The sequence below is a fragment of the Cupressus sempervirens genome, chromosome 10 (genome assembly GCF_028749045.1).
Source record: "Cupressus sempervirens isolate cs-2001-9-10 chromosome 10, ASM2874904v1, whole genome shotgun sequence".
NCBI classification, from domain to species: Eukaryota; Viridiplantae; Streptophyta; class Pinopsida; order Cupressales; family Cupressaceae; genus Cupressus; species Cupressus sempervirens.
The window spans coordinates 276,090,157-276,117,103 of record NC_143127.1 but is presented as its reverse complement, the minus strand read 5'-3'; the positions used below and the strand labels follow the sequence as shown (position 1 = coordinate 276,117,103).

Sequence of the window (26,947 nt, the reverse complement as noted above, 5' to 3'; positions counted from 1 at the left end):
CTAAGAGGAAGAAAATTAGAAGGATAAAGCAGAATATCCTTGTGAAGCTAAAAAGATATATTTGATCAAGAAGGATCAAGTATACAAGTTAGAATTGAGATCTGAAATTAGCAATTTAGTTGCATCCAAAATCAGGTCATCTCATTGTTACTTTCTAACCATTATAATAGTGATCAAAATCTTTTAACAGATCTGGCTTAACAGTTATTTGTAAATCCTCTAACAAGGTGACATTTCTATTGAATTATCTAAAGACCTCTAACAAGGCCACTCCCAACAGGGTGATTAAATCCTCTAATAGGGTCACACCTAATAGTGTGTTTTGTAACCTTTAACTGGGTTGGCTCTTAACAGGGCTCACTTTAGAAGAGTAAAAATTAGTAACTAGTTGCAATTGTTGGTTTTTCTCAAATTGGGTTTCCATGTTAAATCTTGGTGTCAAATATGTTCATGCTATTTCTCTTATGTGTTTGCAACTAAGTTAAAGTAATAGTAATCTTAGATAACATCTTAAGATTTTCATCTTAAGTATTTGCCAAGCATTTTCAGCGTTTACCGAGTTACAACATTTTTTGTGTGATTATCAAGCATCAACAAAGTTCAATTTTCAGAGTTTATTTTGTACTAACATCTAAGGGATGTGACATTTATTTTTGTAGAAACTGATTCACCCCTCCCCTCTCAGTTACTCTTATATTTCCAACAATTGGTATCAGAGCATAGCTAAAGAAAGACTCAAATCAAACTCTGTATGAACTATGGTATGGCTACAAACCTAATGTAAGTTACTTGAAAGTATTTGGCAACAACTTGAAAGAATCTAGGAAAGGTAAATTTGATGTCAAAGGTGATGAAGGCATATTCCTGGGGTACTCTTGTAGAAGTAAAGCATAAAAATATTTGAATTCGTCTACTCATAAAATCATAGAAAGTGCACATGTGAGAATTGATGAGTTTGCAGAAAGGAGCGAAGAAGAAAGTAAAAAAGAGCCTAAGGATTATAGAATATTTGTTTACTATGAACTTGATACCCTGCCAAATCTATCTGGTAGATAGGAGGCTTCACCTCCTGAGTCCCCAAAATCTCCAATAGTTACCAAGTTGCAAACAATACAACCTGAGTCATAGTCTGAAGGACCCGAGTCACAATTAGAGGCTACCAAGCTATTATTAGAGCAAATCAAGTTTGGTGAACCCAAGTCATAGACTGTGGGACCCAAGCTTAATATTGAAGTTCATGAAGAAATCAGTAAAAAAAACTCCAAATCCAAAGAACCTATGCTAGCAAAATATGTCAGAAGGCATCGTGCACTTGACCAAATCATTGGAGACAAATCAGATGGAACAATGAGAAGAAACAAATTGAAAGGTACATGTTACTTGCTGAATTTAAACTTAGAAATGTTAAAGATGCTTTGGATAATGAAAGTTGGATTGAAGCAATGAATGAGGAAATAGAACAAATAGAGAAGAATAAATCCTAGACTCTTGTTCCTAGACCCAAGGACAAAAATGTAAGTGGCACTAAATGGGTATTCAGAAATAAGCTAGATGAAAATGGAAAAGTTTCCAGAAACAAAGCAAAGTTGGTATGTAAAGGCTATTCTTAAGAAGAAGGTATTGATTATGGTGAAACTTTTGCTCCTGTTGCAAGATTAGAAGGTGTTAGTACTTTACTAGCATATGCAACTCATAGAGGATTTAAAGTTTATCAAATGGATGTAAAATCTACATTCTTAAATGGAATTTTTGATGAGGAAGTCTACATTGATCAACCTAAAGGTTTTGTAGATCCTAGCAAAAGAGACACGGTCTACAAATTACACAATGCATTATATGGACCCAAGCAAATTCCTAGAGCTTCATATGAAAGAATCCATAACTACTTGGTACAAATTGGTTTTCAAAGAACAAATGATAACAATAGTCTGTATATCAAAGAAGGACCAGACAAGAAGATTGTGTTGGCAGGATTATTTGTTGATGATACTTTATTCCCAGGAAATGATGACTTGTGCAAGGCATTTTCAGAAGAAATGAGTAAAGAAATTGAGATGTCTATGTTTGGAGAGATAAAATTTTTTGTTGGATTGCAAATACAACAAAAGAAAGATGGTATATACATTACTCAATCTAATTATATCAAGGAAATACTAGAAAAATTTGGAATGGAAGATTCAAGACTGGTTGGAACCCCTATGTCTATTGTACATAAGCTTTTCAAAAATGATGATTCCAAAGAGGTAGATCAAACCACATACAAATCAATGATTGGAAAATTGCAGTAGTACACATAAGGCCTGATATTCCATTAGCAGTCGGTATGGTGGCAAGATTCTCAGCAAATCCCAAAGAAAATCAAATGATGGTAATTAAAAGAAACATGAGATATCTGAAAGGTACTGAAGATTATGGTTTATCGTACAAAATAGGAGGTAATTTGGACTTAAAATTATTCATAGATGCTGATTGGGTAGGAAATATCAATGACAGAAAAAACACCAATGGTGGAGCATTCTTTCTTGGTAAAAGACTAGTGTCTTGGACAAGCAAGAAACATAATTGTATCTCTTAGTCCACAACAAAGGTAGAATATGTGGCAGAAACAGTCAATTGTTCTAATATTGTTTGGTTCAAACAACTATTGGCAAGTATGAAGATAGAGATCAAAGATCCAGTAGTCATATACTATGATAACACTAGTGCAATCAATATATCAAAGAATCTAGTGATGCATACCAAAACAAATTACATTGCTATAAAATATCATTTCTTGAGAGAATTGGTACAAGATAAAGAAGTCAGATTGAAATATCTAAATACTAAAAAACAGATTGTAAACATATTCACCAAACCATTACTTAAGGATGCATTTTTGTATCTAAGAGGTAAGATAGGGGACATTCCCCTATCTGAAGCTCACTAAATGAAGTTTAGTGATGCATCAACTAATGCATGTTGAAGATCATTCAATTGGTGCGACATTAATAAGGGCATATTACAAATGAATCAGTACTTGAGGTGCATTGATATTCATTAAACATTGTCTTTGGCATGAGATGTCAAAGAGGGAGAAGTTTGCTGTCATATCTCATAGAAATTTTGTAAATAGAAAGAGAAAGAGATGTCAAAGAGGGAGAATGAACTTGGTCTGATATCAAAGGCAGAGTTTGCTATCAGAAGAAGTTGTAGCAGACAAAAGTTCTTTGATAGAGGGAGAAATTGTAGATAGAAAGAGTTCACACTGATAGAGGGAGTTCTCATGGATAAAAATCAGAATTCTTGCTCTCAAAATTTCATTGCATCACGACATGTTGTGTTGTCATCAATGCCAAAGAGGGATATTGTTGGAACAATTGATTAATTGTGTATTGTCTTTGATGTTACACAAAATGTCATGTCATTACCAGTTAGTGTATGCTAAGCTCACTCAGGCATTGAAGACAATTTTTTGCGTCTGCCAAGCATTCCAAAGTTTGCCTAGTTCAAAAGACAGTATCTACCAAGTTCACTCAGGCATCAAAGGAAATGCTTGTGAAAGTTGAGTGTTAACCGAGCTCACTCTGTTAATGAAGAAAATGTTGGATGGAACCAGTGTTAACTGAGCTCACTCAGTTACCAAAGGAACTTTGTAAACATGCAGTGTTAACCGAGTACACTTGGTTAACACTAAAAATTTGTTTCTGAGTTAGTTTCTACCGAGCAGGATCGACAGACAAAGAATTTTCTTGTTTTGGCTTATTAAGTTCAATTGAATTGTTTGTAGGTTCTAGCCAACTGAGGAGATGAATATTAATTATTCTAAGTTATATTGTAGCCAACTTGACAATATGAAAGATATAAATATAAGGTCAAGTTGAGAATTAGAAAGTGTGAATGCATGGAAGATAATTGAATATTTAATGATGCTAAGAGGAAGCGAATTAGAAGGATAAAGCAAAATATCCTTGTGAAGCTGAAAAGATATATTCGATCAAGAAGGATCAAGTATACAAGTCAGAATTGAGATTTGTAATCAACAATTTTGTTGCATCCAAAATCAAGCCATCTCATTTTTACTCTCTAACCATTGTAGTAGTGATCAAAATCTCTTAATAGAGTTGGCTTAACAACTATTTGTAAATCCTCTAACAAGGTGGCATTTCTATTGAATTGTCCAAAGACCTCTAACAGGGTTACACCTAACAACATGTTTTGTAACCTTTAATAGGGTCAACTCCTAATAGGGCTCACTTCAGAAGAGTGAAAATCAGTAACTAGTTGTAATTGGTGGTTTTTCCCAAATTGGGTTTCCACATTAAATCTTGGTGTAAAATGTGTTCATGCTATTTCTCTTATGTGTTTGCAACTAAGTTAAAGTAATAGTAATCTCAAATAACATCTTAAAATGTTCATGTCAAGTATTTGCTAAGCATTTTCTATGTGTTTACCAAGCATCAACAAAGTTTAGTTTTCAGAGTTTATTTTGTTTTGACATCTAAGGGATTTGGGATTTTTTTTTTTTTTTTTTTTTTGTAGTAACCGATTCACCCCTCCCCTCTCAATTACTCCTCTTATATTTCCAACACAATGTAACTATATCAATTCGATTGTTATATAATTTTTTAAATTTATCTAGTGATAATTATATGAAACAAAGTATTATATTATTAACATATTGATATCAATTTAGATTTGATTGTTATACAATTTTTTGAATTTTTTTTTGTTATTATTATTATTATTTTTTGTAATAATTGAATTCACAACACATTTGTAATATTTACATTTTAAAAAAAAATTATAACTAAATTAAAATTAAAATTAAAACTCAAATTCAAAAGTAAAACAAGAATGAGCTTTTCTTACATTTTTTTTTTTTTCATTTTATTTTACATATTTATTAAAATGAGACATTCAATTTGTAATTATAGATTTTTTTATAATATTAAACATTTCCATTCATAATGTAATTGCTACTATTGATATATCTTTAAATAATTGAACAAATAAGATTATGATATTTTAAGATAAAAATTTGATTTTAGATTATAAAAAAGATTTGTATTTCATTTTATTGTATTTTAGTATATTGATTATTATTTTATTTTAATAAACTATATTATTTTGTGAATTTAATAATATATAATTTTGACTAATATACAATTATAATTAATTATTATAATTAAACAACAAGTATTAGCCACTATGTGGCACTTGTTTATTATTGGGTTAGATTGACTAGTGTGAGACACATTGAAGAAGACATTTTGCATCTCCAAACAAAATTCATAGAGGGTGAAAACGTTATTCATTTTCATGATTAAATTTTTTTATATTTATCTTTTATAGTACCAAGGTTATCTATTTCAAATTTTAAACTTTTATTATAATATTGGTAGGTATTAATAATTATAAGATACATATAAATAAATAAATTAATCTATAAATTAATAATAGAGCACTTTTAATTATTCAATATAGATTAGTATTTTAAATTTTTTAAAATATTGTAAATAGTTGTTGACTCCATTTTAAATTTATTATAACATATTAAATAATATAAGTTAAATATAAATTTAAATAGATTTATCCTCTAAATTTCTATTGATATTATAATAAATTATAATTTAGAATCAAATGTTAATTTATTTTTCACTTAACTTGATATTATTAAAAACAATGAACAACAAATCTAATATATAAATTAATTAAACTAGAAATTAAATAAAATATAAATTATTTCATAGATTCAAATAATTTTATGATAATTTATTATCTTCTTAAAAATTAGAAAATATTAAATATTAACACATTCCTTAAACATCTACTTTCACTAAACATAAGATTTATGTATTAATTTTTTTAACAAAAATTAGACCCATAAAATATTTACAAAATTATTTCATGAATTATAGTATAATTATCAAACTTAAGTTGAATAATCTTTTTATAGGCACACTTGTTTTTTATTATAAAAAGCAACAAGAGGGTGCTGACCTGTGATACAAACAACATACACTAGATAGTATTGAAAAACATATCAGCATCACTTAGAGACATCAACTACGGTCTGCCCCTATACAAAAAAAAAAAGGTTTGAATGTGACAAACCCACAAACTGTAGTCCACATTGCTAAGGATCATCATGGGACAAGCCCCTATATTAGCTGCATTCTTAAACAAAAAATTAAGAACAAAGGACATAGGTGAGCCCTTTAAAACTAACAATAACCACTCGGTTACGAGAGGAAACAAATAAAGAGAGGGAGACAAACTCATCCTCAGAAGGCCCATAAACCAACCTCAAACAACGAGTAGCCTTTTTTCTTTCATCCATAGAGCTAGAGGTCCATAACCAATAGAACCACTAGTTCAACTTAGCTTCCCCAAAAATCTTTTGCTCCTCGCAAACTTGCTTCCCACCTTAATGGAGTCCTCCTCCTCAATAGTAGCAAGGGGAGGAAAGATCCCAAAATTAATGCTAGGGGAGAGAAACTCCCAAATATTAGCATTGTCACTAATGGCAACCTATATACATTCCCTTTTAATAAAACTAACCTCTACCACCAAAAAAAGAGAGAATGAATTCCACCTCTATAGATGTCAATCTCCCAATCAAGATCATGGAGGTAACAACCAACAAACTCCATGTTCATTTTGGAGGAACACCCCAAACCCACAAAAGAAGAATAACAGAAATAGACCTCTGAGCATAGCTTCCTTCCACCTTAAGAACAAGAAATCTCACCTCAATAGGGATAATTAGAAGGAAGAGAAACCCAACAAAAAAACCTATTTTGAAACCACTCCACCTTCCAAGCATCAACCACATGAGGAGGAATATTCAACCCACTATCTACAACGACAACACAACATATCACCACCTCAATAGATGATATCTCCACCCTAATAAGAGTTGTGCACATAATAAGCAACAACATGAACCAATCCTCAAACCAAAAAGCTAGTTCAATATGTCTTTGAAGCCGAAGGTGATTGTTCATCACTATAGAAATAACAACCACCAAGCTGTCAAAAATAATAGAGCCCACTTAAGAGACTGGGCAATATGCATTGCACAGGGCCCCCAGATCTGGATAACCTAGCAACATAACACCCCTAGACACAAAAAGGAGGGCATAAAATGAGTGTCCCAAACTCACAAATAGAAAGACCACAACCTATACTTAGTCCCACAACACCAAAGGAGCTGCCAAGAGTAACCCTGTGAAGCAAAAACTTGGCTTCTAAAAGAACAACATAGTCAACAAGCCAGAGAGTTGCCTCAATAAGGCTATCAGGGGAAAGACCCTAAGCCAAGATGGGCTTCCACATACCAATAGCATCAATAATGGAAAACCCAAAAATAAATCCTCTCCCCCAAACATTAGAGGAGTACTCCAAAGGATTGAAGATCTGGAGCTAAACCAAAAAACCCCCACTCGTAGTCACAATGCCAAGAACAAAAGTCATGTCGCTATCATAAGAAGAAACCCTCTTCTGCCCTTGAGACACACCATCAATGTCAGCTAGGAGGCGCCTAATCCAAAATTGGGCTAGACACACACCCCAAAACTAATAGATGTTGTTGCACAACGTCCACAAATCCACACCCTATGGCCTAAAACAACCGAAGGCAAAACTCCTCTTCCTCCCTTTGAGATGAGCACCCATATGCATAGGAACAAGATGTAGCAACATGAACTAGTGAGATGGAGTGGAGAAGCATTGAAAAGAAGCGTCAAACATTGTCCATTAGGGTCTTCACTCTTTGAGTCCCATCCCTATCCTCTGGTCCATTCGCGTAGGAAACCCTCACACTGATCCTTCCTTTGCTCATTCCACTGTCCATCGAGAACTACCAAATGAGTTTTTTTACAGGTACACTTGTTATCATATACTTCACATCCACAATGAATAAAGTGGACACATTATGTTGCCTATTCATGTAAGTTACCACAACACTAAAGGTTACTATGGAGCCCATTGTCATTTAAAATTTTTCTTTTTTGGATCGGTAAACGAATGAAGCCTAGATTAATTATTATTATTTGTTAGAATTAATTATATTATATGTTAAGCGAAGTAGATTCGAACCCAGGACCTCCCACATGAGAGGTTCACAAGTTACCGTTGCATTGTAGGCTTTTGCCCACCCATTGTCATGTTTTATGAAACAAACATGAGAAGTAAATTTTGGACAAAAAAGTTCGTAGTTGCACCATGACCTTAAGAGTTAGGTGTAAAGTTGATGATCAAAGAAAGAGATTCAGAAATTAAATATTTAAGTATCCCAAATGTCTATAATCATAAATAGTTGAAGCATACAAAAAGTTGAGTCATACATTTACACCAAATTACTAGTCCTTGCCTATTTATAGGCAGGGAACTAATGTTTTCATTAGACCTCCCACCTATTAGTTTGTGCAATTAAAAAATCTTAATTTTTAATGTTTGATAAGTTTTTATTTTAAAAACAATTTATGTGCATTAATTTCTGTTTTTCAATTGGCCTTTTCTAATTTTGCTTGGGTTTAAACTATTTTTTCAATTTCAAAAATAAGAAAAAACATTGCATTTATTATCTTTGTCAATATTCCTCATTTGCTAGCCACATGTCTATATGCAAGTTCTAGATTTTAATGTGAAGCATTTTCTGGAAACATGAAGGTCATGCGAACAATATAGAAGCGGTCCAAATTTTATTTATTAGTATTATTCCTATGCCGACTTGAAAAGGTGAAAACTATTTGTTCATATCTTAAAATTTACGTGGGCTCCGGAACTTATTTTATTTATTTATTTATTAAGTTGATTTCCATGTTTTTAATAGCATTTATGTTGCAACTTTTATTAAAACAATAGTTATTGAATGATGTAGTATGTTGATTTATCTATAATTTGATATTATTATTTGTTTATGTTAATGAATTCTAAAATTAACAACTCTAAATAATTTGTAGGTAATGTAATTGAGAGGTAAAATGTCTATAACCTCAATTTTAAAACTTATTCATTGCTATGCATTAAGTTTCCAAGCACTTTAAAGCATCATTCATAGGTATAACTATGAGCTTAACCCTTGTAAGTGTAGTCTGTAAACACCTAGAAAATGTTCAGTTCAAATCTTCTTTTCTATATATATGTTCATAAATTCTTAATTGGACATTTCGTGCGATTTCTTCAACTCTAAGACTCTGAAGGTGCTTACTTCATTTAATCGAATCGATAATGGGAGCTTTCGATTAGTCAGTTAAACAAGTTTTCTCGAATAAATAATGGCGGACTCTGTACCAGTCAATCGCAAGCTCAAAATCGCTATCTGCCATCCAGACTTGGGAATAGGTATTTGTTAATTTTTCACTCTGTCAAAATCATATTAATTTGCAGATACAAAGAAGTGACGTTGTTCACTCAACAAGATTAATGTGAAATTCGAACGATACTGTCATTATTATTACCTATCATGCATGTTTTGAACAATTTATAACCGTATTCTATGCCCCGGGAGTTTGGAAGCAAAACTATATAAACCCTAGTTATACGCGTATGCCATTGAGGTTTAGCTCCACAATTACTAAGCACCACAACGAGTAAATGTATCTTTATTCCAATAATTTGGCTAGCACAAACACCCCGCGTGACTGTTCAATTGCTAGGGTAATCTCTGAGAGATGTTTGCATTCACCGTGATTTGATAAGTACGTATGTTACGTTTGCTGGTAGTTCTTAGAAATCTTGCCATCTATTAAAGATATATAAAAGGAGGAGTTAAGTTTCTGTTGCACAATGTCACGACTTGACAGTGCGTAGAGTTATGGTTTATAGCAGGCAGTCTAAATCGAGGATGGAAATTTAATAGAACTCAGTTTTTCATTGAAGAATGAGAGCTAGTCTTGGTATTACGGCCAACTGCAATTGATCTAAAGATTGAAGTGTGTTCCATTTTTGTAATTTTTTGGCCCATTTTTCATGGTCTGCAAATCCTTTCTATTCTGAGGCGTCTTTCATTTGTGATAATTCCTGGCATGTTTTATGTTCTTTAATTTTGAAGTGGCTCAGTTATGTGCAATGACAAATCTTCTGGGAAACCTTGTAATTTCACCCTTTGTATTTGGGAAAGACAGCTGACTTCAGCCTGTATCTCTTCTGGTAACTTTTATAGCTTGATTATTCATTGATTTCTTAACCAAGCACTTGCAAGTGACTTTAAACAGGGAGAGTTGGTTGGTTCAAACAATAGTTGGAAAACTCAGACTCGGCCAAAACTTGGCAAGCCTTAAAAATATGACTTGGCAAAAATTTGGCAAAAACTCAGCAAAAATCTTGGCAGCCTCAAAAAATGCTTAAATTTGTTTAGAAGCTTTTGGCAAATTTCAATGAGGAGATGTATCCAATGAGTCAGTAAATGACTATATTTAAAGATTCAAGCTGAATCTTGTTATATTTGTTCATTTGCATGCAAAATGACATCTTCATCTGTAATGTTGATGGCTGATAGTCTGAAACAAAATGAAAATAGCAAATTATTTTTTGGAAAACTAAAAGTAAATATACTACATTTAGAACATTTAAAATATACCAAGATTATTACCATCCTAGGTAATTCTTAATGGCTAGCAAGCCTAAACCACAAGATAACTTATTGTAGAAACCATAATCTGCAACTCGGTACATTAATGATTAAACAACCAAGAGCGATTGGTCAATATTATTGAACATTAATGGTAAGCATATCGAACATAAGTGTGAAAATAAATATAAACTTCATATCTATTCTGTACATCAAGTGATGAAAAGATTAGAACTTATTAAGTCATGGACCTTATTTGAGTAAGAACTTCTTAACTCGAACAATGCCAGCATTCTATCAATTGACAAGAACTAGAGCAAATAATGCGTGTTCTTAACTGTTGATTCTTATAACTAGAGATGTCAAATGAGACCTACATGTGCTGTGTAACCCAAGTTGAGTAAGGTGAAGAACTTGATTGCATGTCAAAATTATGCTTGCAACTAGAAACCTTGTCCAAGATGATACTATATCATGCTAGTGTTTGTGATTTCATTTGGTCCATATACATTAATTAGTCAGAGGTCATACTAGTTAGGAGTAGTTATAGTGTGTGGCCAGCAAGATTCATATAGGAAGAAAACCTCAAGCTCAGATGGCTTAACCTATCATCATGTTTACACCCTTGCGAAGGGCCAGCCCACTTCGAGTAGGAAGTTGTGCGGGGGGGGTCAATAGTTTCGTGGTTGGGTGGTAAAAACGTCTTGATGATATTTTTCCCCATTGTTACACTTGGAAGCACAAAGAAACCAGAATGTATTTCAAATGACTTTTCATCCACTATAATCTCTAAACTTATCTTGTACATTATTGATTTAGTTATTTACGTAGAAACGATAAATGTAGTGATATTTTTCTTTTATAGCAGTTTCCTATTTGTTTAAAAGATGCAAATTGTTTGATAAGTTTTATTTCAAGTAAAAAAAAAGAACGAAATGTGTTAGCGATTTCCTTCATAAGGTTTATATGTTAGTAATGCATTCATTTGGTTCAATAGTTTAGTGATGTTACACGAGTATCAGAGAACTGTTAAAGCAGCATGTGAGGCAATATAGCTGTGAAGGATGCTTGCTGACATGAAAACGTCTCAAGAAGGCCCTTGCCAAGAATCCAGTCTTCCATGAGTGAACCAAACATGTAGATCTTCATTGTCATTTCATCAAAAAGCTTGTTGAGGATGAAATTGTGTTGTTGCAGTATGTTTCAACTGAGGACCAGATTGTGCATATCCTCACTAAGCCTTTGATCCGCGACAAGTTTGTAAAATATAGGGGGCAACTTGGTGTACTTGATAGAATGGACCATTAAGGAAGTGTATTAAAGTAATATTGGTATATTTCTTATTTAATGGTCACTTAATATACTTTAGTTACTTTTATAGTTTCTATTTCTGCATTCAATTTACAATCGTATATAGAAACATCATCTTTGTAATTCCTTTAAATGGAGCTTTCATATTCATTGCAAGTACAACAATCAATTACCATTTCAGCTGCAAAACAACACCATGATTTTGTGGAAAATTGTCAAACCCTAGATGCAACACTGTAATTTGAAAAATTGTTAAAAACCAGCAAATTCTTAGAAAAAACACCAAAATTTTCTAGGAAAAATCATCAAAACCCTAGTCGTCTAGAAAACAATACAATTTTTAAAGAAATTTGTCAAAAACTTTTGTAGAAGAACATCATTCACCCTAGAAACCCTTGGTGTGACCTAAAACAAAACACACCTTGCAAATGCAAAAAAATGACTTCTTTGCCAATGATGTTGCCTCAATTCTTTAGAAAAAGTCTCAATTCTGATAAACCCTCGCATGTAGTAGAAATCTCTAGAGAAACAGGCTAATAAAAAACCCTTGATCAGGCACGATTTTCTTAGAAAAAACATTGCGATATACAACAAAGATTGGTGTAATGATTCTACAGATGGAAGGTGCGATTTTCAGATGATAATCCGTTTGAAAATTCACCACCATCCCCTTCTTCCTCTCCCCCCACCCCCCAAAAAAAAAAGCCAGAATTATATTAGGAAAAGATTCTTCAATTTTATTAAAAAAATCAGCAAGGAATTTTATAAATTTCAAAGAATTTTCTAGTTAAACCCCATGATTTTTTGTTTTAAAAATAACTGATCAAAAACTGCTTCTAGTAATTTCCTTGAAATTTCTAGGTAAAAGGACCACAAACTTCTATTTTAAAAAATCCACCAAAATAGAACCTATGCTTTGATACCATGAAATGATAGTTATAAACAAAGGAGAGGGATACTCCTTATATAAGCAATTGCAAAAGAATCAAAGATCTTTCAATAACGGAAATGATCGAGAAATCTAAAGACAAAACAAAAAGATACTAAATACTAATTAACTAAATTACAAAATAGAAAGTTACTAAAAACTAAATAAATGACTTAAATGACCATTACAATATAAATAATACAATATTACTTTTAATTTTTGTGATGTCTATTTCCTAGAATCACAAAATCCAAATGAAACGATGAACACAATATAGTTAGAGATATAACCGTAACCTAGGAATGGGATGAGATAAGAGTCAATGAAGCCTATATTGGAACTTGCAACCAAATTAGATAATGTTATAATGCATCCATTTTTAGAATAATGAGAGAAATACTCATATAGCACATAGTTCTCATGGGGTCAATGATAATAAGGGCTGAGATAGGAAAGAGTTGATGAGGTGCCCTAATTATCCTTGGTCCTAGGCCCAAGATCGGAAAATCTGCCTCCCTTGGCGTCATGTGGTCTCAACCATGCTCATGACGTGGCCTACCTAGCAGAGCCTATACGCTGTTCCCCTTCATTATGCCTTCCTTCTGGTCCTCTTATGATCTAGGATTCCTTTCTTAGTCATTTCAACAGGGTGCCCTTAAATTGATCTTAGGCCCAAGAGTGGAATTGCTGTCCGCTTGGTCTCATGTGGACCTTAACCATTCTCATGAGGCAGCATGCCTAGTGGGGCCTCGTTATTCCGACGCTTTGCACCTCCTTTCCTTCCCTAAGGTGGTTGATTCTTGAAAGTGTATGATATCGTCAATTGTATAAATATAAATATACATTCATTTGCATATGTTTATCATAAGCATAGAGATATTGTTAGAGATAAAGTTTGCAAAATACATCTGACTTTTACATCCATTCAGTTATGGACACGGAGTACAATTATTCCTTCATACCGTGATTACTGAAGGTATAATTACAACTTCATCTTCTGTAGACATACTTCTGTTCAATGATTATTTTTTTCCTGTCGGATGCTATTTGCCGAATATATATATCTTCTCCTGCTGCTGATGATTAATCACCTTGAAGGTCCGCCATAAATCTGCTATAGATCACCTTGAAGGTCCGCCATAACTCTTTTATAGATCACCTCGAAGGTCTGCTACAATTCTGCTCCTAAACTGCTCTTAGACCTGCACTAAAATTACTAGATCCACTCTGCATTACATCTTTCACTACAAACTTACCTTCTTTTGCTTCCCACACATGCACCCTTTCATCCGAGAGGTGTGGCTCTTCCGAGGAGGTTGACCATATCTTGGAATACAATTGATTTACATACTTATAATTCCTAAGAAGGGTAGATTTATAATGGAGGTCAGCCCATTAAATACACAACAACTTTCTTTTGTTTTTGTCAGGCAGCAAGGTAAATTTGTTCTATTAACATATAAATTCAGTTTTTAATTTCCTCAAGTTGGCAGCAACACTGACAGGGGTTGGCTTTGTTGAAGTGATAATATTTTGCCAAATCTAGCTCTTTCTTAATGGGGTTGGCATTACCTTAATCAAGTCATACTTTCTTTTTCCCTACTCGGCCTTTGCGTTGCATCACCCAGGCCTAGGTGTTTAATAATGTTGTGCTGGGTTCATTGATTGCTGCAACTAGGTTCTCAGACAGGGGGCCTGACAATCTTCCACCATTGTCCTTGTCCTATCAGTTACATTCACGAGCAACCTACGAGTACAAAGTGAAATTAAGTATAATTTTTAAACAAGGAATAGCCTAATATCAACAGAAATCACTATAAATTAAAAATGTAAATTTAGTCTAAAACTCAATATAAATTATCAAAACATTTAAATCGATGGACCTCCCTCCCACTCAAGTATTTGCTAGAAGGTGCCTTGTAGCTTTTTCCCCCAAGTGCCAGTGCACTAAACAAAATATCCCAATAAGGATTATTTGCGACATTGAGGGATGTTGTTGAAGTACCAAAAATCAACACATGCAATGTCAAGATGCTCATGCACCTCCCTGTTCCACCTAGTTGCCTCCAATGATGGTTGTGCTCTAGGTGTGTTTCAGGGCTCAAAAAAACCACACGGAGATTCTACCAGAAGTAGATGAAGTGGTGCCTGTGGTGGTGGTGGTGGATTTGGTTTGGATATGTGGGCCACAAAGAGAGCCCACCATGCTCTAAACTGCATCTTTAGTTGATTCAGGGTTGAGAGGGACACCATGAAAAGCAGCTATGGATGTTTCCTTTTCCCTCTCAAGTCACAATTTTTTCTCTTTTATGGCTGTAAGTATGGCATTCATTTCTCTTTTTATTTCTTTGGTGATCGGAGGACAACCCTAGCATCATGATGGGTAATGTATGGTACTTGAGGCACTCCATGCTTCAAAATATTTTTTCATTTTATGCAAAAAATTGGCTTAGGTTCCAGTTATTGATAGGCATTTTTTCTAAGCAGCATCTCTAGGTCGTGCATGAGGAGTGCCTACAAATGATGGTAGTGACAGTGATGGGGCAGAGTCTAACGCTCAACTAGTTATAAAACCTTCTCTGCTATTATAAATTAACCTTCACATACAAAGTGAAAGAACAAGTTATTAATATTTTAATAAAAAAATAATAGTCAACCCAAATGAGTTTTGATCAATGTGGATTAGTTGAAATCAGTAAAAATATAATCTAATCTAAGGTTCAAAACATTTTTTTTGAAAGGAAAGGATTCAAAAAAAAAGGTAGGCTATGAAAAAATTGTGAAAACAATTAATTATTTTTAAAAATTGTCAAAAATGTGTAATGAATTTAGCTTTGTTGAATATAAATCTATTTTGAGTACTTAGTATATTAGCACTGATGAGTTTTTAAACCCAAGTGTAGCCAAAAAAGAAGTAAAATACTTCAAACCTGGGAGTCTATTTTGCCTTTCAAATTCACTTAAAATTTGTTAAGTTTTGGCCTAGAAATTAGGATAAACAGCAATAAGGAAGAACAAAACAGGACAAAGGGAACAAGAGATTATCCTGGGAAAACCCTTTCAGTTGAAGGGAAAAACCAAGCCACACCAAGAAAATATATCTATTATTGATAATAAAAGCATTCAAGTACAAGGCTTTCATTTTATTAATTTTCCAATACACCAAGCAATCACATAAATAGATTGTAGTAGACTCTTCATCTTTCACATGAAGGTCTCTTCAAATTCCAAATACAAGACCCTTCATATTTCCAATATTCAACACTTCATATTTATATATGTATGCCTCTTTGCATGACGTATGACACATAATATTATCTAAGATATTATCACAAATGTCTCTTTCGTCTTAAGATGACCATAACGGTCATAACAAACATATTTCTATTTCATAAAATTAGAGATAAAGATCTCTATCACAGCTACAATCTTCAACACTCCTTTTTAGCAAGAGAGAGATCCTTAGTAAGGCAGGCCCACATAGCTGCAACCAAAGATGATAGATTCACATCACAGAACACATGTTATCTCAGCATAACATAATTTACCATAATCAGTTCATAAGCATATAAAGTTAAAGTCATGGAGTCACACACATGACTTCTACCTTGTAATAGATGAAGAATTGACATAGTAGAACACATCCTGCAAGCATTGTAGATTAATATGACCTGCAACAACGAACAATCATTATCAAACAATAATCACTTTCCCTCTTTACTTTCTGATGAAAGCAAATGTAGACAATATGGATGATCCTGGATCCTAGTCTTCCACCCTGCTCAGAGTTTCGATTAGCATCACTAAAAACTTGATTGAAATTTAACAATATCTAGAGAAGGAATAAAAAGAAAAACTACAGTCTTCGATAATGAAGAAGTAATAAACTGAAGATTTCTACCCTCATGCCTGAAGCCTCAAGAAAATGCACGGATGAATTAGATATAAAAGTCACTAACAAGCACAAAAGATCCTGCTGCCTTATACATAGACTTCCATGTAAGTCCAATAGAAATGAAACCAAATTATTTATGTGAAATCCAAAAAAAACAGAAATATATTAGAAGAGTAATACTGAAAATATAATTACTCTTCTCTTTAGCACAATAATAACACATGTACTATTATTTAGCAACCATAGTTGATGATGAAAGAGGGCCAAATATGCATAATGTAATTCACCAAATACTAAAGAATATAAACTCTGCTTATGTCAAAAATAAAAAGTTGATAAAAGTATTTTGCTGAAACTGAACAAAAACTTGGAAATATATAATCAGTCTTCTGTCTCATGAATAAAACTGCATGATCTTCAATAGACAATTCATTGATATATCTGCACGATTAAGATACCTACAGACTGCAAAGGTCATACCCTTGCTCTGTAAATCTATAATTTGAGAATGATAGAAGAAATTAGCGTGAGAAGAACAGTTTGATCCATGAAGTAAGTCATATCACTTTAATGCATATGAAGAGTTAAAACACAATGGTAACATTATCATGGCAGGATCAATTTAACAATTCTTTCAAATAATGGCAACAAAAGGAAAATAAGTACCCAAACATAATAATTATTACAAAGTAATTGGAAAATATTTGCTTGATATTAACAGTGATCAAGAGATCAATTTATACAAGAGACTGAACGATGTTTCCTTAAGAAACCATCGTAAAGAAAAGAAACATTCTATTCTAGAAACATGAAATTAAATATTAAAAACTTTCTAATATATAAAGGAGAATACAATAGATAATCATTAGATACTAAATAGAGATAATAGAAACTATCTATTATCGTAATACCCTCCCTTAATGGTTAATCTATTCAGAGCACGAAGCTGTCAAAAGGCGTAGAAGACAAATTTTGTCTGCTCAAGGTGCTCCACACTATTTGCTGTGGGCTGCGAGCCAGATTGCTTAGATAGGGTAGCTAAGCGCTTTCAACATTCAACCTTCATGTGACCAAACTTGTGGCAATAGTTGCATTGAATGTTCTTCTTTCAGGAGCCTTCTAAATCTAGAGCAGAGGATGTCTGCTGAGCATATTGCTGATGGTACTTTGGGTAATGCACCAAAACTTTGCAGATGAGCATAATGCTCCAAAACAAACCGTAAAAAGCCATGGTTTTTAGGAGAAAATCAAAAAAACCAAACACAATTTTTTGGGGTGAAAAATCAATCAAAACCCAACATTACAAAGCTTTGTTTTTTTCTAGAAAAAATCGTAAAACCCAACAAATAATTTGAGGAAAAAATTACAAACCCTCAAAGGAATCACACACAACTTTGCAAATTGCAAAATCAGAAAATTTTAAGGGAAATTTTATAGAAACCCATAAGAATTTTTTTAGGGAAAAAAATGAAAACCCATCAAATTTTTTTTTTTGGAGGAAAAAATTATGAAAACCCACCAGTATTTGTAACAAAACACGAGACTTTGCATGGTAAAACAACACATTCAAACAACATGCAAGTGCATGCAACAAACATGCAAGTATTAAAACAACACATTCAAACAACATGCAAGTGCATGCAACAAACATGCAAGTACAAGCAACCCTCCAAAAGTAGAGACCCAGAAAATTTGAAGTGTGACCCAGAAGAGAGCTCGAAAAATCTAGAAAGAATATGTTGTCAGTTTCTGGATCGACTGGCTCGAAAATTGAGGCACAAAAAAAACATATGACGACTCAATTGAAATCTCAAAAAACTAGTGTTACACTAGTATGAGGGTACTTCGGGATGGCGGGACGTTGGGGCAAGTTTCCAGGATGTGGGAAAAATGGGGCTCATTTTCTGGATGGCTAGGGGACGACAACAAGGGGAGGACAGGCCAGTTTCTCATGTTGTATAGTATACATATAGAATTTGAAATGCTAGTTATGAAATGATGTTTTAGTAGTTCACTAGAACATACCAAATTAAAATACTTGAACATAGCAAAATTGCAACATGAATTAGAACCATTGACATTCAACATAGTAATGTATTAGATACCCAATAGTAACATTCAAAAATCAAAATTCAAATAGAAATTCAAGTACACATCCTAGTAGTGACATGGTTGTAGAATGACAGAGGTGGGGGTGCTTGGGTACTCAAGTAACCGGTGCGGGGAAGTCTTGGGGACGGGTACTTCAAGGTTTGGGAGGGGGGTGCGAGTCTCCGGGTTACACTACAAAAAACCCACCAAGAATCTATAATTTTTTTTGATCTGGTACAAAAAATTACGGTTTTGAACAAAAACGGCCCTGCTGCAAAAAAACCACAAAAAATGGTAGAAATGTGCAGAAAAAATAGACGGATTTGGACTGAAATGGGTTGCAAAATCTAACCAGAAGTTGGCTGATTCAAATCTCTCAGAACAGAAACCCTAGTCGGATTATAGAGAGAGTTGGAAGCAAATATGCATGTAAATAATTTCGAAAATAAAAGACAGATAATTTCAACCGAGAAATTATAACTATTTTCGAATTTTTTTTAGAGTATTGGCTTTGATACCATAGTACGAAGTAATTGGAAAATATTTGCTTGATATTAATAGTGATCAAGAGATCAATTTATACAAGAGACTGAACGAGGTTTCCTTAAGAAACAATCATAAAGAAAAGAAACATTCTATTTTAGAAACATGAAACTAAATATTAGAAACTTTCTAATATATACAGGAGAAAACAATAGATAATCATTAGATACTAAACAAAGATAATAGAAACTATCTATTATCGTAATAAAAATGATACTATTCTTTTGGAAGATGTAAGAGATTGCCTTTATCATTGAAAGGATGTAAGAAATTAGAGACACAATTCATACTTTTAATTGTAGAAGAATGCAAGGAGGAATACAGTACCATAAAACACTACCCGCAGAAGATATAGTCGAGCCTGAGCAAGAACTTTACTAGTGGTTAGAACATCAAACTCTGAAACGATCAAATTACAATAACCATTTGTAATGCTTGAAGGTAAAGAGAGCCGTTGACAGTAGAAACCATTACTAAAGAAGTAAAACAACAAGATCGACAAACAAAAATAATGTAAAAATCTTTTAATATAGAAACAACACAATATCACGAATCATAACTATCGACAACTCCTTTTTCAAAGTGATCGAACTGACAAACTCAAAAGTATTGAAACTGACATCCATACAGGGGCCTCCAGATTAATAAAAGAATTGAGAATTTTTGTCACTTGCAACATAACTCTCCTCTCCACATGTTCATGAATGTAGAAATTCCCTATTAAGAAGTGGCATGCCTTCATCCTTTCGCTGACATATATTGAATCCGCAGAGTTTAGTCATCATGTGAACGACACTCAGGATTGTCCTTACAATATGTCTCCAAGGGATCCTTATTTTGCGCACATTGTCGAAAGAGTGGGCATTTGCTTGACCAATCTCCTCCACTTCATCCCATGCCACTTTACATTCATCAGAACACTCATTTCCCTCGCACACTTCCTCAAGAAGAAATATAAAAGAGCACTCAACACTTTGCCTGATCATAAAAACAAGTTGACGAACTACAAGAAGTCAAACAACATGAAAATAACGGACACTAGCAAGCAAAGATGATTAAGAACTGATGGAGGAATAGGAAAAGATCCAACGTTATGAACCGACAAAATAAGATAGAAGAGCCACTTGCAGCAGACTACTTGAATAAGATTAATATACCCCAATTACACATAGAAGCTCTATGATGCAATAAAGGGGTCCGGATAAAAAAATCCCTTATTAACTATTATTGAAAAGATATTACTCACAACCTCCCACAACAACAAAGGAGCCCAACATATATAGATCATAGTCGTCTTGATGTTAAACAACCACAAGCATAATCATCATTTTATTCAATAAGCCACAAAATGACCTTGGAGAATGATTTTTGTATACTAGCTCACATGCGTAGGAGTATTACCAGTAAGATTGATATTCCCACAATCTTTTCCATCAGTGGACGACTCCTGGTGGCTTTATAATGACAGCTAAACAAAAGAGACAATGTTGCATAGATGCTCAACATACATGAAGAAAAATGAAGACATGTAATGGCTGGAAACAAGTACTGATCTGCATCGAAAAGAATGATGAAGACACATATCATAGATATCTTCCTCATAGACATGACATTTTCTAAGATCAATTTAACCCTCTTCTCCTTATTTGTTGTCATCCAACCTGGCTTTGATACCATGCTACATGTTAAGTTTTGGCCCAGAAATTAGGATAAACAACAATAAGGAAGAAAAAAATAGGACAAAAGGAACAAGAGATTATCTTAGAAAAGCCCTTCGAGTTGAAGGGAAAAAGCCAGCCACACCAAGAAAATATATCTTTTATTGGTAATTAAAGTATTCAAGTACAAGGCTTTCGCTTGATTGATTTTACAATACATCAAGCAATCACATAAATAGATTGCATTAGACTCTTCATCTTTCACATGAAGGTCTCTTCAATTTCCAAATTCAAGACCTTTCATATTTCCAAATATTCAACACTTCATATTTCTACATGCACGTCTCTTCGCATGACGTATTACACAATATTATCTAAAATATTATCACAAATGTCTCTTTCAGCTTAAGATGACCATACCGGTCATAACAAACATATTTCTATTTCATAAAATTAGAGATAAAGATCTCTATCCCAGCTATACAATCTTCAAGAAAATTGCTTCATATCTTCACTTATTGGTGTAAAATCCCTGCGAATGGATTGGCAAAAGGTTGTGAGGTTTTTTTGGCTTGGAGGAGCAAGAGAAAGTGCAACAAAAATGAAATAAAAAATCACTTATTCTGGCTGCAGGCCTTTCATTTCTCTGTGACAGAGTTTTTCCCTTGGATTCGCCAGTTTTTTGGGGAAAGCTTGCCAAAATATTCGGTGTTGGCTCAAATACTTGGCAGTGAAAAAACTCAGTAGTTTTTGCAGAGTCTCTCGTAACCGCTCAGCATCATAACATAACCACTATCTAAGATAAACATGTAATAGAAAATTGCGCTAACATACCCCCCTTATTACATTGTCTTGCAAAAGTACCAATAATGCTTAAAGTTTCAACTTGCCAATGTAACCCCCCTTAAGGCTCACACAACAAAGCTTGCTGATTAGATATAGTATATCAAATATAAATCTTGGAGAAGTTTTTTTGAAGAAACAAATCCTGAATCAAGTGGAACTTTCAGCAAGCTGCCTTATAATCGTCAAAAGAGTGTAGTTCCAAGCTGAATTCTTGAGTTCAGACTTCCATCTCCTCGAATTCCTGAATCATAGATGCTGAATTATTGGACGACAATCCCTACTAGGGTCTGTAAACCGAGGACCCCATCAAATTGTCTCTTGATCCTCATAACAGTATAATTCTCAATCACAGTCACGTGAAATCTTTGGGCAACAATCCATATTGAGTTTAACACCAAATTCCTTTCTCGTCTCCAAAAATCAAACTTTACAATTTGTACTCTAAAAATCCATCAGCATTAACAAGGAAAGCTAATAGGAAAGCAAAAAAAGCAGAATTGCTTCTTATGCAAAGCACAATCTCCAAGCAAGAAGCTAACTGGAGATGATGGAAAATCCTCTGTCCTTTGGTGCCACCAGCCTCCAATTGTGAAGGCTTACACTTTATCTGCTTGTTGTTACATGCAAACCTTTTGAAGCCTTGTCAATTGTAGCAGAAATGCCCCTGAAAGCACTAGCATTGTTTGATAATGTGTGGCCATGATTAAAGTAACTATGTTAAAGAATGCACCAACAATGCATTTGAATTCTGGGACGATCATTCTTTGTCTTGCTATATGAACACCGATTTCCATAGCCTAGTGAACGATATTTCCACTCATAAAACTTTACAAAAATGTCTTACGTCTCAAAATATTCAGACTGCTTTAAAAGATATGTTATAGTATATTACATTTCACTTCATTGTCTAAAATAAAGTTCAATTACCAGTTCTCTGAATAAACAATGCAAACATTTAGAGAACTTTATATTATTTAATCCACACAATGTTGATTTAATTATACTCTCTCACCTTTCTTAATTTTTTTATATAAAGTGATTTGGTTTCTGTATTGCATACTTCAACCAGGCCAGAGTTTTCATATGAACAACAAATAATTAATCACGTCTCTGTAATACTGCAGGAAACATTTAGATCTTTTGGTAACATTCAGATATCCTTGGTTGTAATCTTCACATTCTTAGTGATTATCTGTAACAAACTTCAATGACATCCAAACAGAATATTTGCTGGCTCAAAGACCTCATTTCTTTCATCTCCAGTTTAAATACCTCCTTTGCAAATTCAAATGTCACACAAAAAACACAAAACTTGACAAACACTATGTCTATGCTTCTACCAAATTCAATGGAAATATTTTTAATTCAATTATTTATTCCCCAATAATAGTGCTTCTTTCAGTCTTCAGGGCAGCAAACCAAAATAGACTTGCAGCATCATTTTCATACTCAACTGGTAGCAAATTAGAGGCAAATCCATTTAGCTCAACAAAACTTGCCAAACACCATGTTTATGCTTCTACCAAACTCAAAGGAAATATTTTTTCGTCAATTATTTATTCCCCAATAATAGTGCTTCTTTCAATCTTCAGAGCAGCAAACCAAAATAAACTCGCAGCAACATTCTCATACTTACTGGTAGCAAATTAGAGGCAAATCCTTTTAGCACGACAAAACTTGCCTAACACTATGTCTATGCTTCTACCAAACTCAATGGAAATATTTTTTCTTCAATTATTTATTCCCCAATAATAGTGCTTCTTTCAATCTTTAGAGCAGCAAACCAAAATAAATTTGCAGCATCATTTTCATACTTACTGGTAGCAAATTAGAGGCAAATCCTTTTAACACAATTTTTGAAGTTGTGCTATGTATTGCAGGGTAGGAACTTGAATGGCTTTGAGTCCAGTGCTTAGAATGACAGAATCTTGGCAAGGCAAGTGTGTAGATTCCTTTACAACCAGCGCAAGCATCTACCATATTCAAGGATATAGACAGAAGAAACAATTAATAGTCTATGATAATTGAAGCTCTAATATCAACTTCAATTACCTTGAAAAAGATGTTGCTACATGTTTCCCTAGCAGATTGATCCTTCCCACAGTCTGCCAGTCTACAGACCACCTGGCAATTGGAAAACCTTCAAATTCACGCTCACTTGGTGGATCTGTTAGAATTACATTGAATAAAAAGCTCAATTTTTCATTGGTTTGTAAAGCACGAGCAACTTTGAACAGGGAGAGTTGGTTGGTGTAACCAACAGAACCGCACAACCACTCAGCATCATTGCATAATTTCAATCTAATATAACAGTGTAATAGAAAACTATGGTAACAGTAACAGTGGTTCAGTTTGAAGGATAAAGATTTTTTTTAATTTTGTACTTGATTTCATGGTTTCTACATCAGTAAACAGGCAGTTCATGTATTTCAAACACTGGTGTCAGTAATGATCTTATTATCATGAAGTTTTCTTCTTGCAGATGCAAAACTATTCTTCCTACATGTTTGGTGTATGATTGTGATCTGTTTTATTCTTGTCTTGTCACCAGGAGGAGCAGAGAGATTAATTGTTGATGCAGCTGTTGAACTTGCATCACGTGGACATGAAGTTCATGTGTTTACTGCACATCATGACCGTGGTCGATGTTTTGAGGAAACTGTTGATGGCAAGTACCGTGTTTCCAGTTCATAGGTTTTCTTATGCTTGTCTGTTTTCTTTTTGATAAGGGAGTATTCTATAGGGGCTCTTGTCCATAAGAGAAAAATGTTTACAGTATGATCCAGAAGAATCAGGAAAAACTAAAAAGGAAAAATACATGCCTATACAAAAAAGGCCACAACAATATAGTTATTCTACCAAATCATCACCAGAAAATGCTAAGAAAGCCTGAAAATGAAATACATTACCGATGGAAACTGTTCAACCTTTTGAAGGTCTAGACTCAGAAACTTTCCTGAATCTAGGATACTCCATTTGAGGAACGAATGGTGTCTAGCTCTTGTAACTGTGGTAATGGAATTGGACTGAAGGGTTAAGGCACTAGAGATTTCCAAAATGTCCATCTCTGAGAATAATATGGAGATAGTCAATATACAAAGCCAGATTGTGGCAATACTCTGCTAAGACTACATGCTTCTTATAAAAGCATCGGATAACATGACTGATCTCTTCTTCCACCTGTTGCAGACCAGTCAATATACAAAGCCAGATTGTGGCGACACTTTGCTAAGACTACGTGCTTCTTAGAAAAGGATTGGATAACACGACTGATCTCTTCTTCCACCTGTTGCAGAAGAACAGGAGCCGTTTACTTTGACACATAGCTTGGGCCCTGGGGAAACAGTGGTGTTTATCCCTTGTAACCCACAAATGTAAATTGACTGAAGGGTGAAAGCACAAGAAATTTCCAGACATACATTTCTCATAATAAATTGGAAATAGTCATGGTAACATGGGGACGTGTGCCCCGCCTTTTTGCCCCACGTCCCAGAGATGGGGATGCATTAGGGACTTGGGGACACCATTCTCCTGTTTAGCGGAGGCACAGATTCTGCCACCTCCGCCGAGGATGGGGGCCGTCCCGGTGATGACTATTTACTGATTTGACTATTTATGTTCAATGTTTGATGTTCTATTTCAATGCAATGTTCAAGTATTTACTCTTTTACATCTTTATATCTTATAGTGCAATACAACTTTTATAACTAGCATTTTAAGTACCATATGTGTAGTATATACAACCCCCCTTGGTCCCCTGCCACTGTCCCCCTGCTGTCTGCAAATTAAGGCCCCTCTGTCCCCCTGTCCCGGAAACTTGTCCCCCCATTCTGTCATCCCCCTGTCCCCCAGGACAGTGTAACTATGGAAATAGTCAATATAAAAAAGCCAGATCCTGGCAGTACATTGCGAAGTCTGCATGCCTCTTAGAAAAGGAGCCGATAACATGACTGAGCTCTTCTCCTTCCTTTTGCAGAAGAACAAGGACTTGTTACCTTTTAGATATGACCAAATCTGAATTGGTGCCTAGAAATACAACCTTCTCATTGCAATAATGTGGATGAGGATCCAGTTGTAGTTTTTAGCATCTGGTAGGCATGCACAAAGCTTGGTTTTGAAGTCTGCTACAATGGAGACATGAGTATGAAGCTTGTCTATATCAATGATACCCTCCTCCCCAGCACAATTTTTATAAAATTGAGGATAGACTCATATAGAGTACAGAATGCCTTATGGAAGCAATGGTCTGAGACGTCCCTGCCATAAGGGGAATCCTGGGAGGAGTTGCCTTGAAGCTAGTCACAGTGTTTAGAGTCATTTTATCCTGTCTCTCTTTCATTCATCCTAATGATGCATCACAGAGTGTGATCTGAAATGTTGATACCAAAATATTTACACAGTTCATCCACATGCAGCATGCAATAATCTAATGGATTGTGGAAATTTAATCACTTTTATCCATCAAACCTCTAAAACCTGCAGACATAACAACAAAACAAGAATCAATGCATCAGAGAAAAGTCTTGTGAATAGGCAATATGAGAGTGGATTAATCATGTGGCCTCATGAATGATCAAGGAAGGGCACTAAATGGCATAATAATGGCACGTGTGCAGCTTCCAAGTGAGGGATCAGTATTGCCCTTGGCTCCTCGCAATCAAATGAACTTAAATTATAGGCATTTTCTGCCAAAAGCACTTTTACAAAGGTGTTATAAAAGATAGCATTGTGATTAATTCATGAGTGAAGCATTCATCCTTAAGCATCAAATGTTCCTCTCCTCTGGAATATCGCTGAACTTCGCTGAGAACAGGAACTTCTCAGTACTGGTGTTGGCAGAGTCCACATTGCCATTCCTTCATAATAGTGTCTGAAGGAGATTTCGTCAAATGTCTGAGAAATCAAACTATATTCCTCCATAGAAGTTCTCAATTGCCAGTAAACCAGATTCCTTTTTTGCATTTTGTGTGACTAGCAATCAGCATGGATTCCCCTCCCACCTCCAATTTCTTTTAGGCTAAAGGAATTGCCTTCCTAAGATCTTCAGGAATGGTCAAAGTGTCTTCTTCATTATTTGACTTATTGTCCAAATAGAAAGTACTTCCTCTCATAAAGAGACC

At 34.3% G+C, this 26,947-nt stretch overlaps 1 protein-coding gene across 2 annotated transcripts in view; it reads left to right on the top strand.

Annotated features, from left to right (window-relative positions):
• The first annotated feature begins 9,150 nt into the window (after positions 1-9,150).
• Positions 9,151-26,947, top strand: part of LOC149533714 (UDP-Glycosyltransferase superfamily protein) — a 77,052-nt gene continuing 59,255 nt past the window's right edge. The window contains exons 1-2 of one of the 2 annotated variants that reach the window (XM_089807887.1): positions 9,151-9,327; positions 24,379-24,495. In XM_089807887.1, coding sequence (XP_089664013.1) covers positions 9,261-9,327; positions 24,379-24,495 — 184 coding nt within the window. In that variant the 5' untranslated portion in view covers positions 9,151-9,260. The remainder of the gene's footprint in view (positions 9,328-24,378; positions 24,496-26,947) is intronic. The other variant, XM_089807888.1, reaches the window with a different exon arrangement.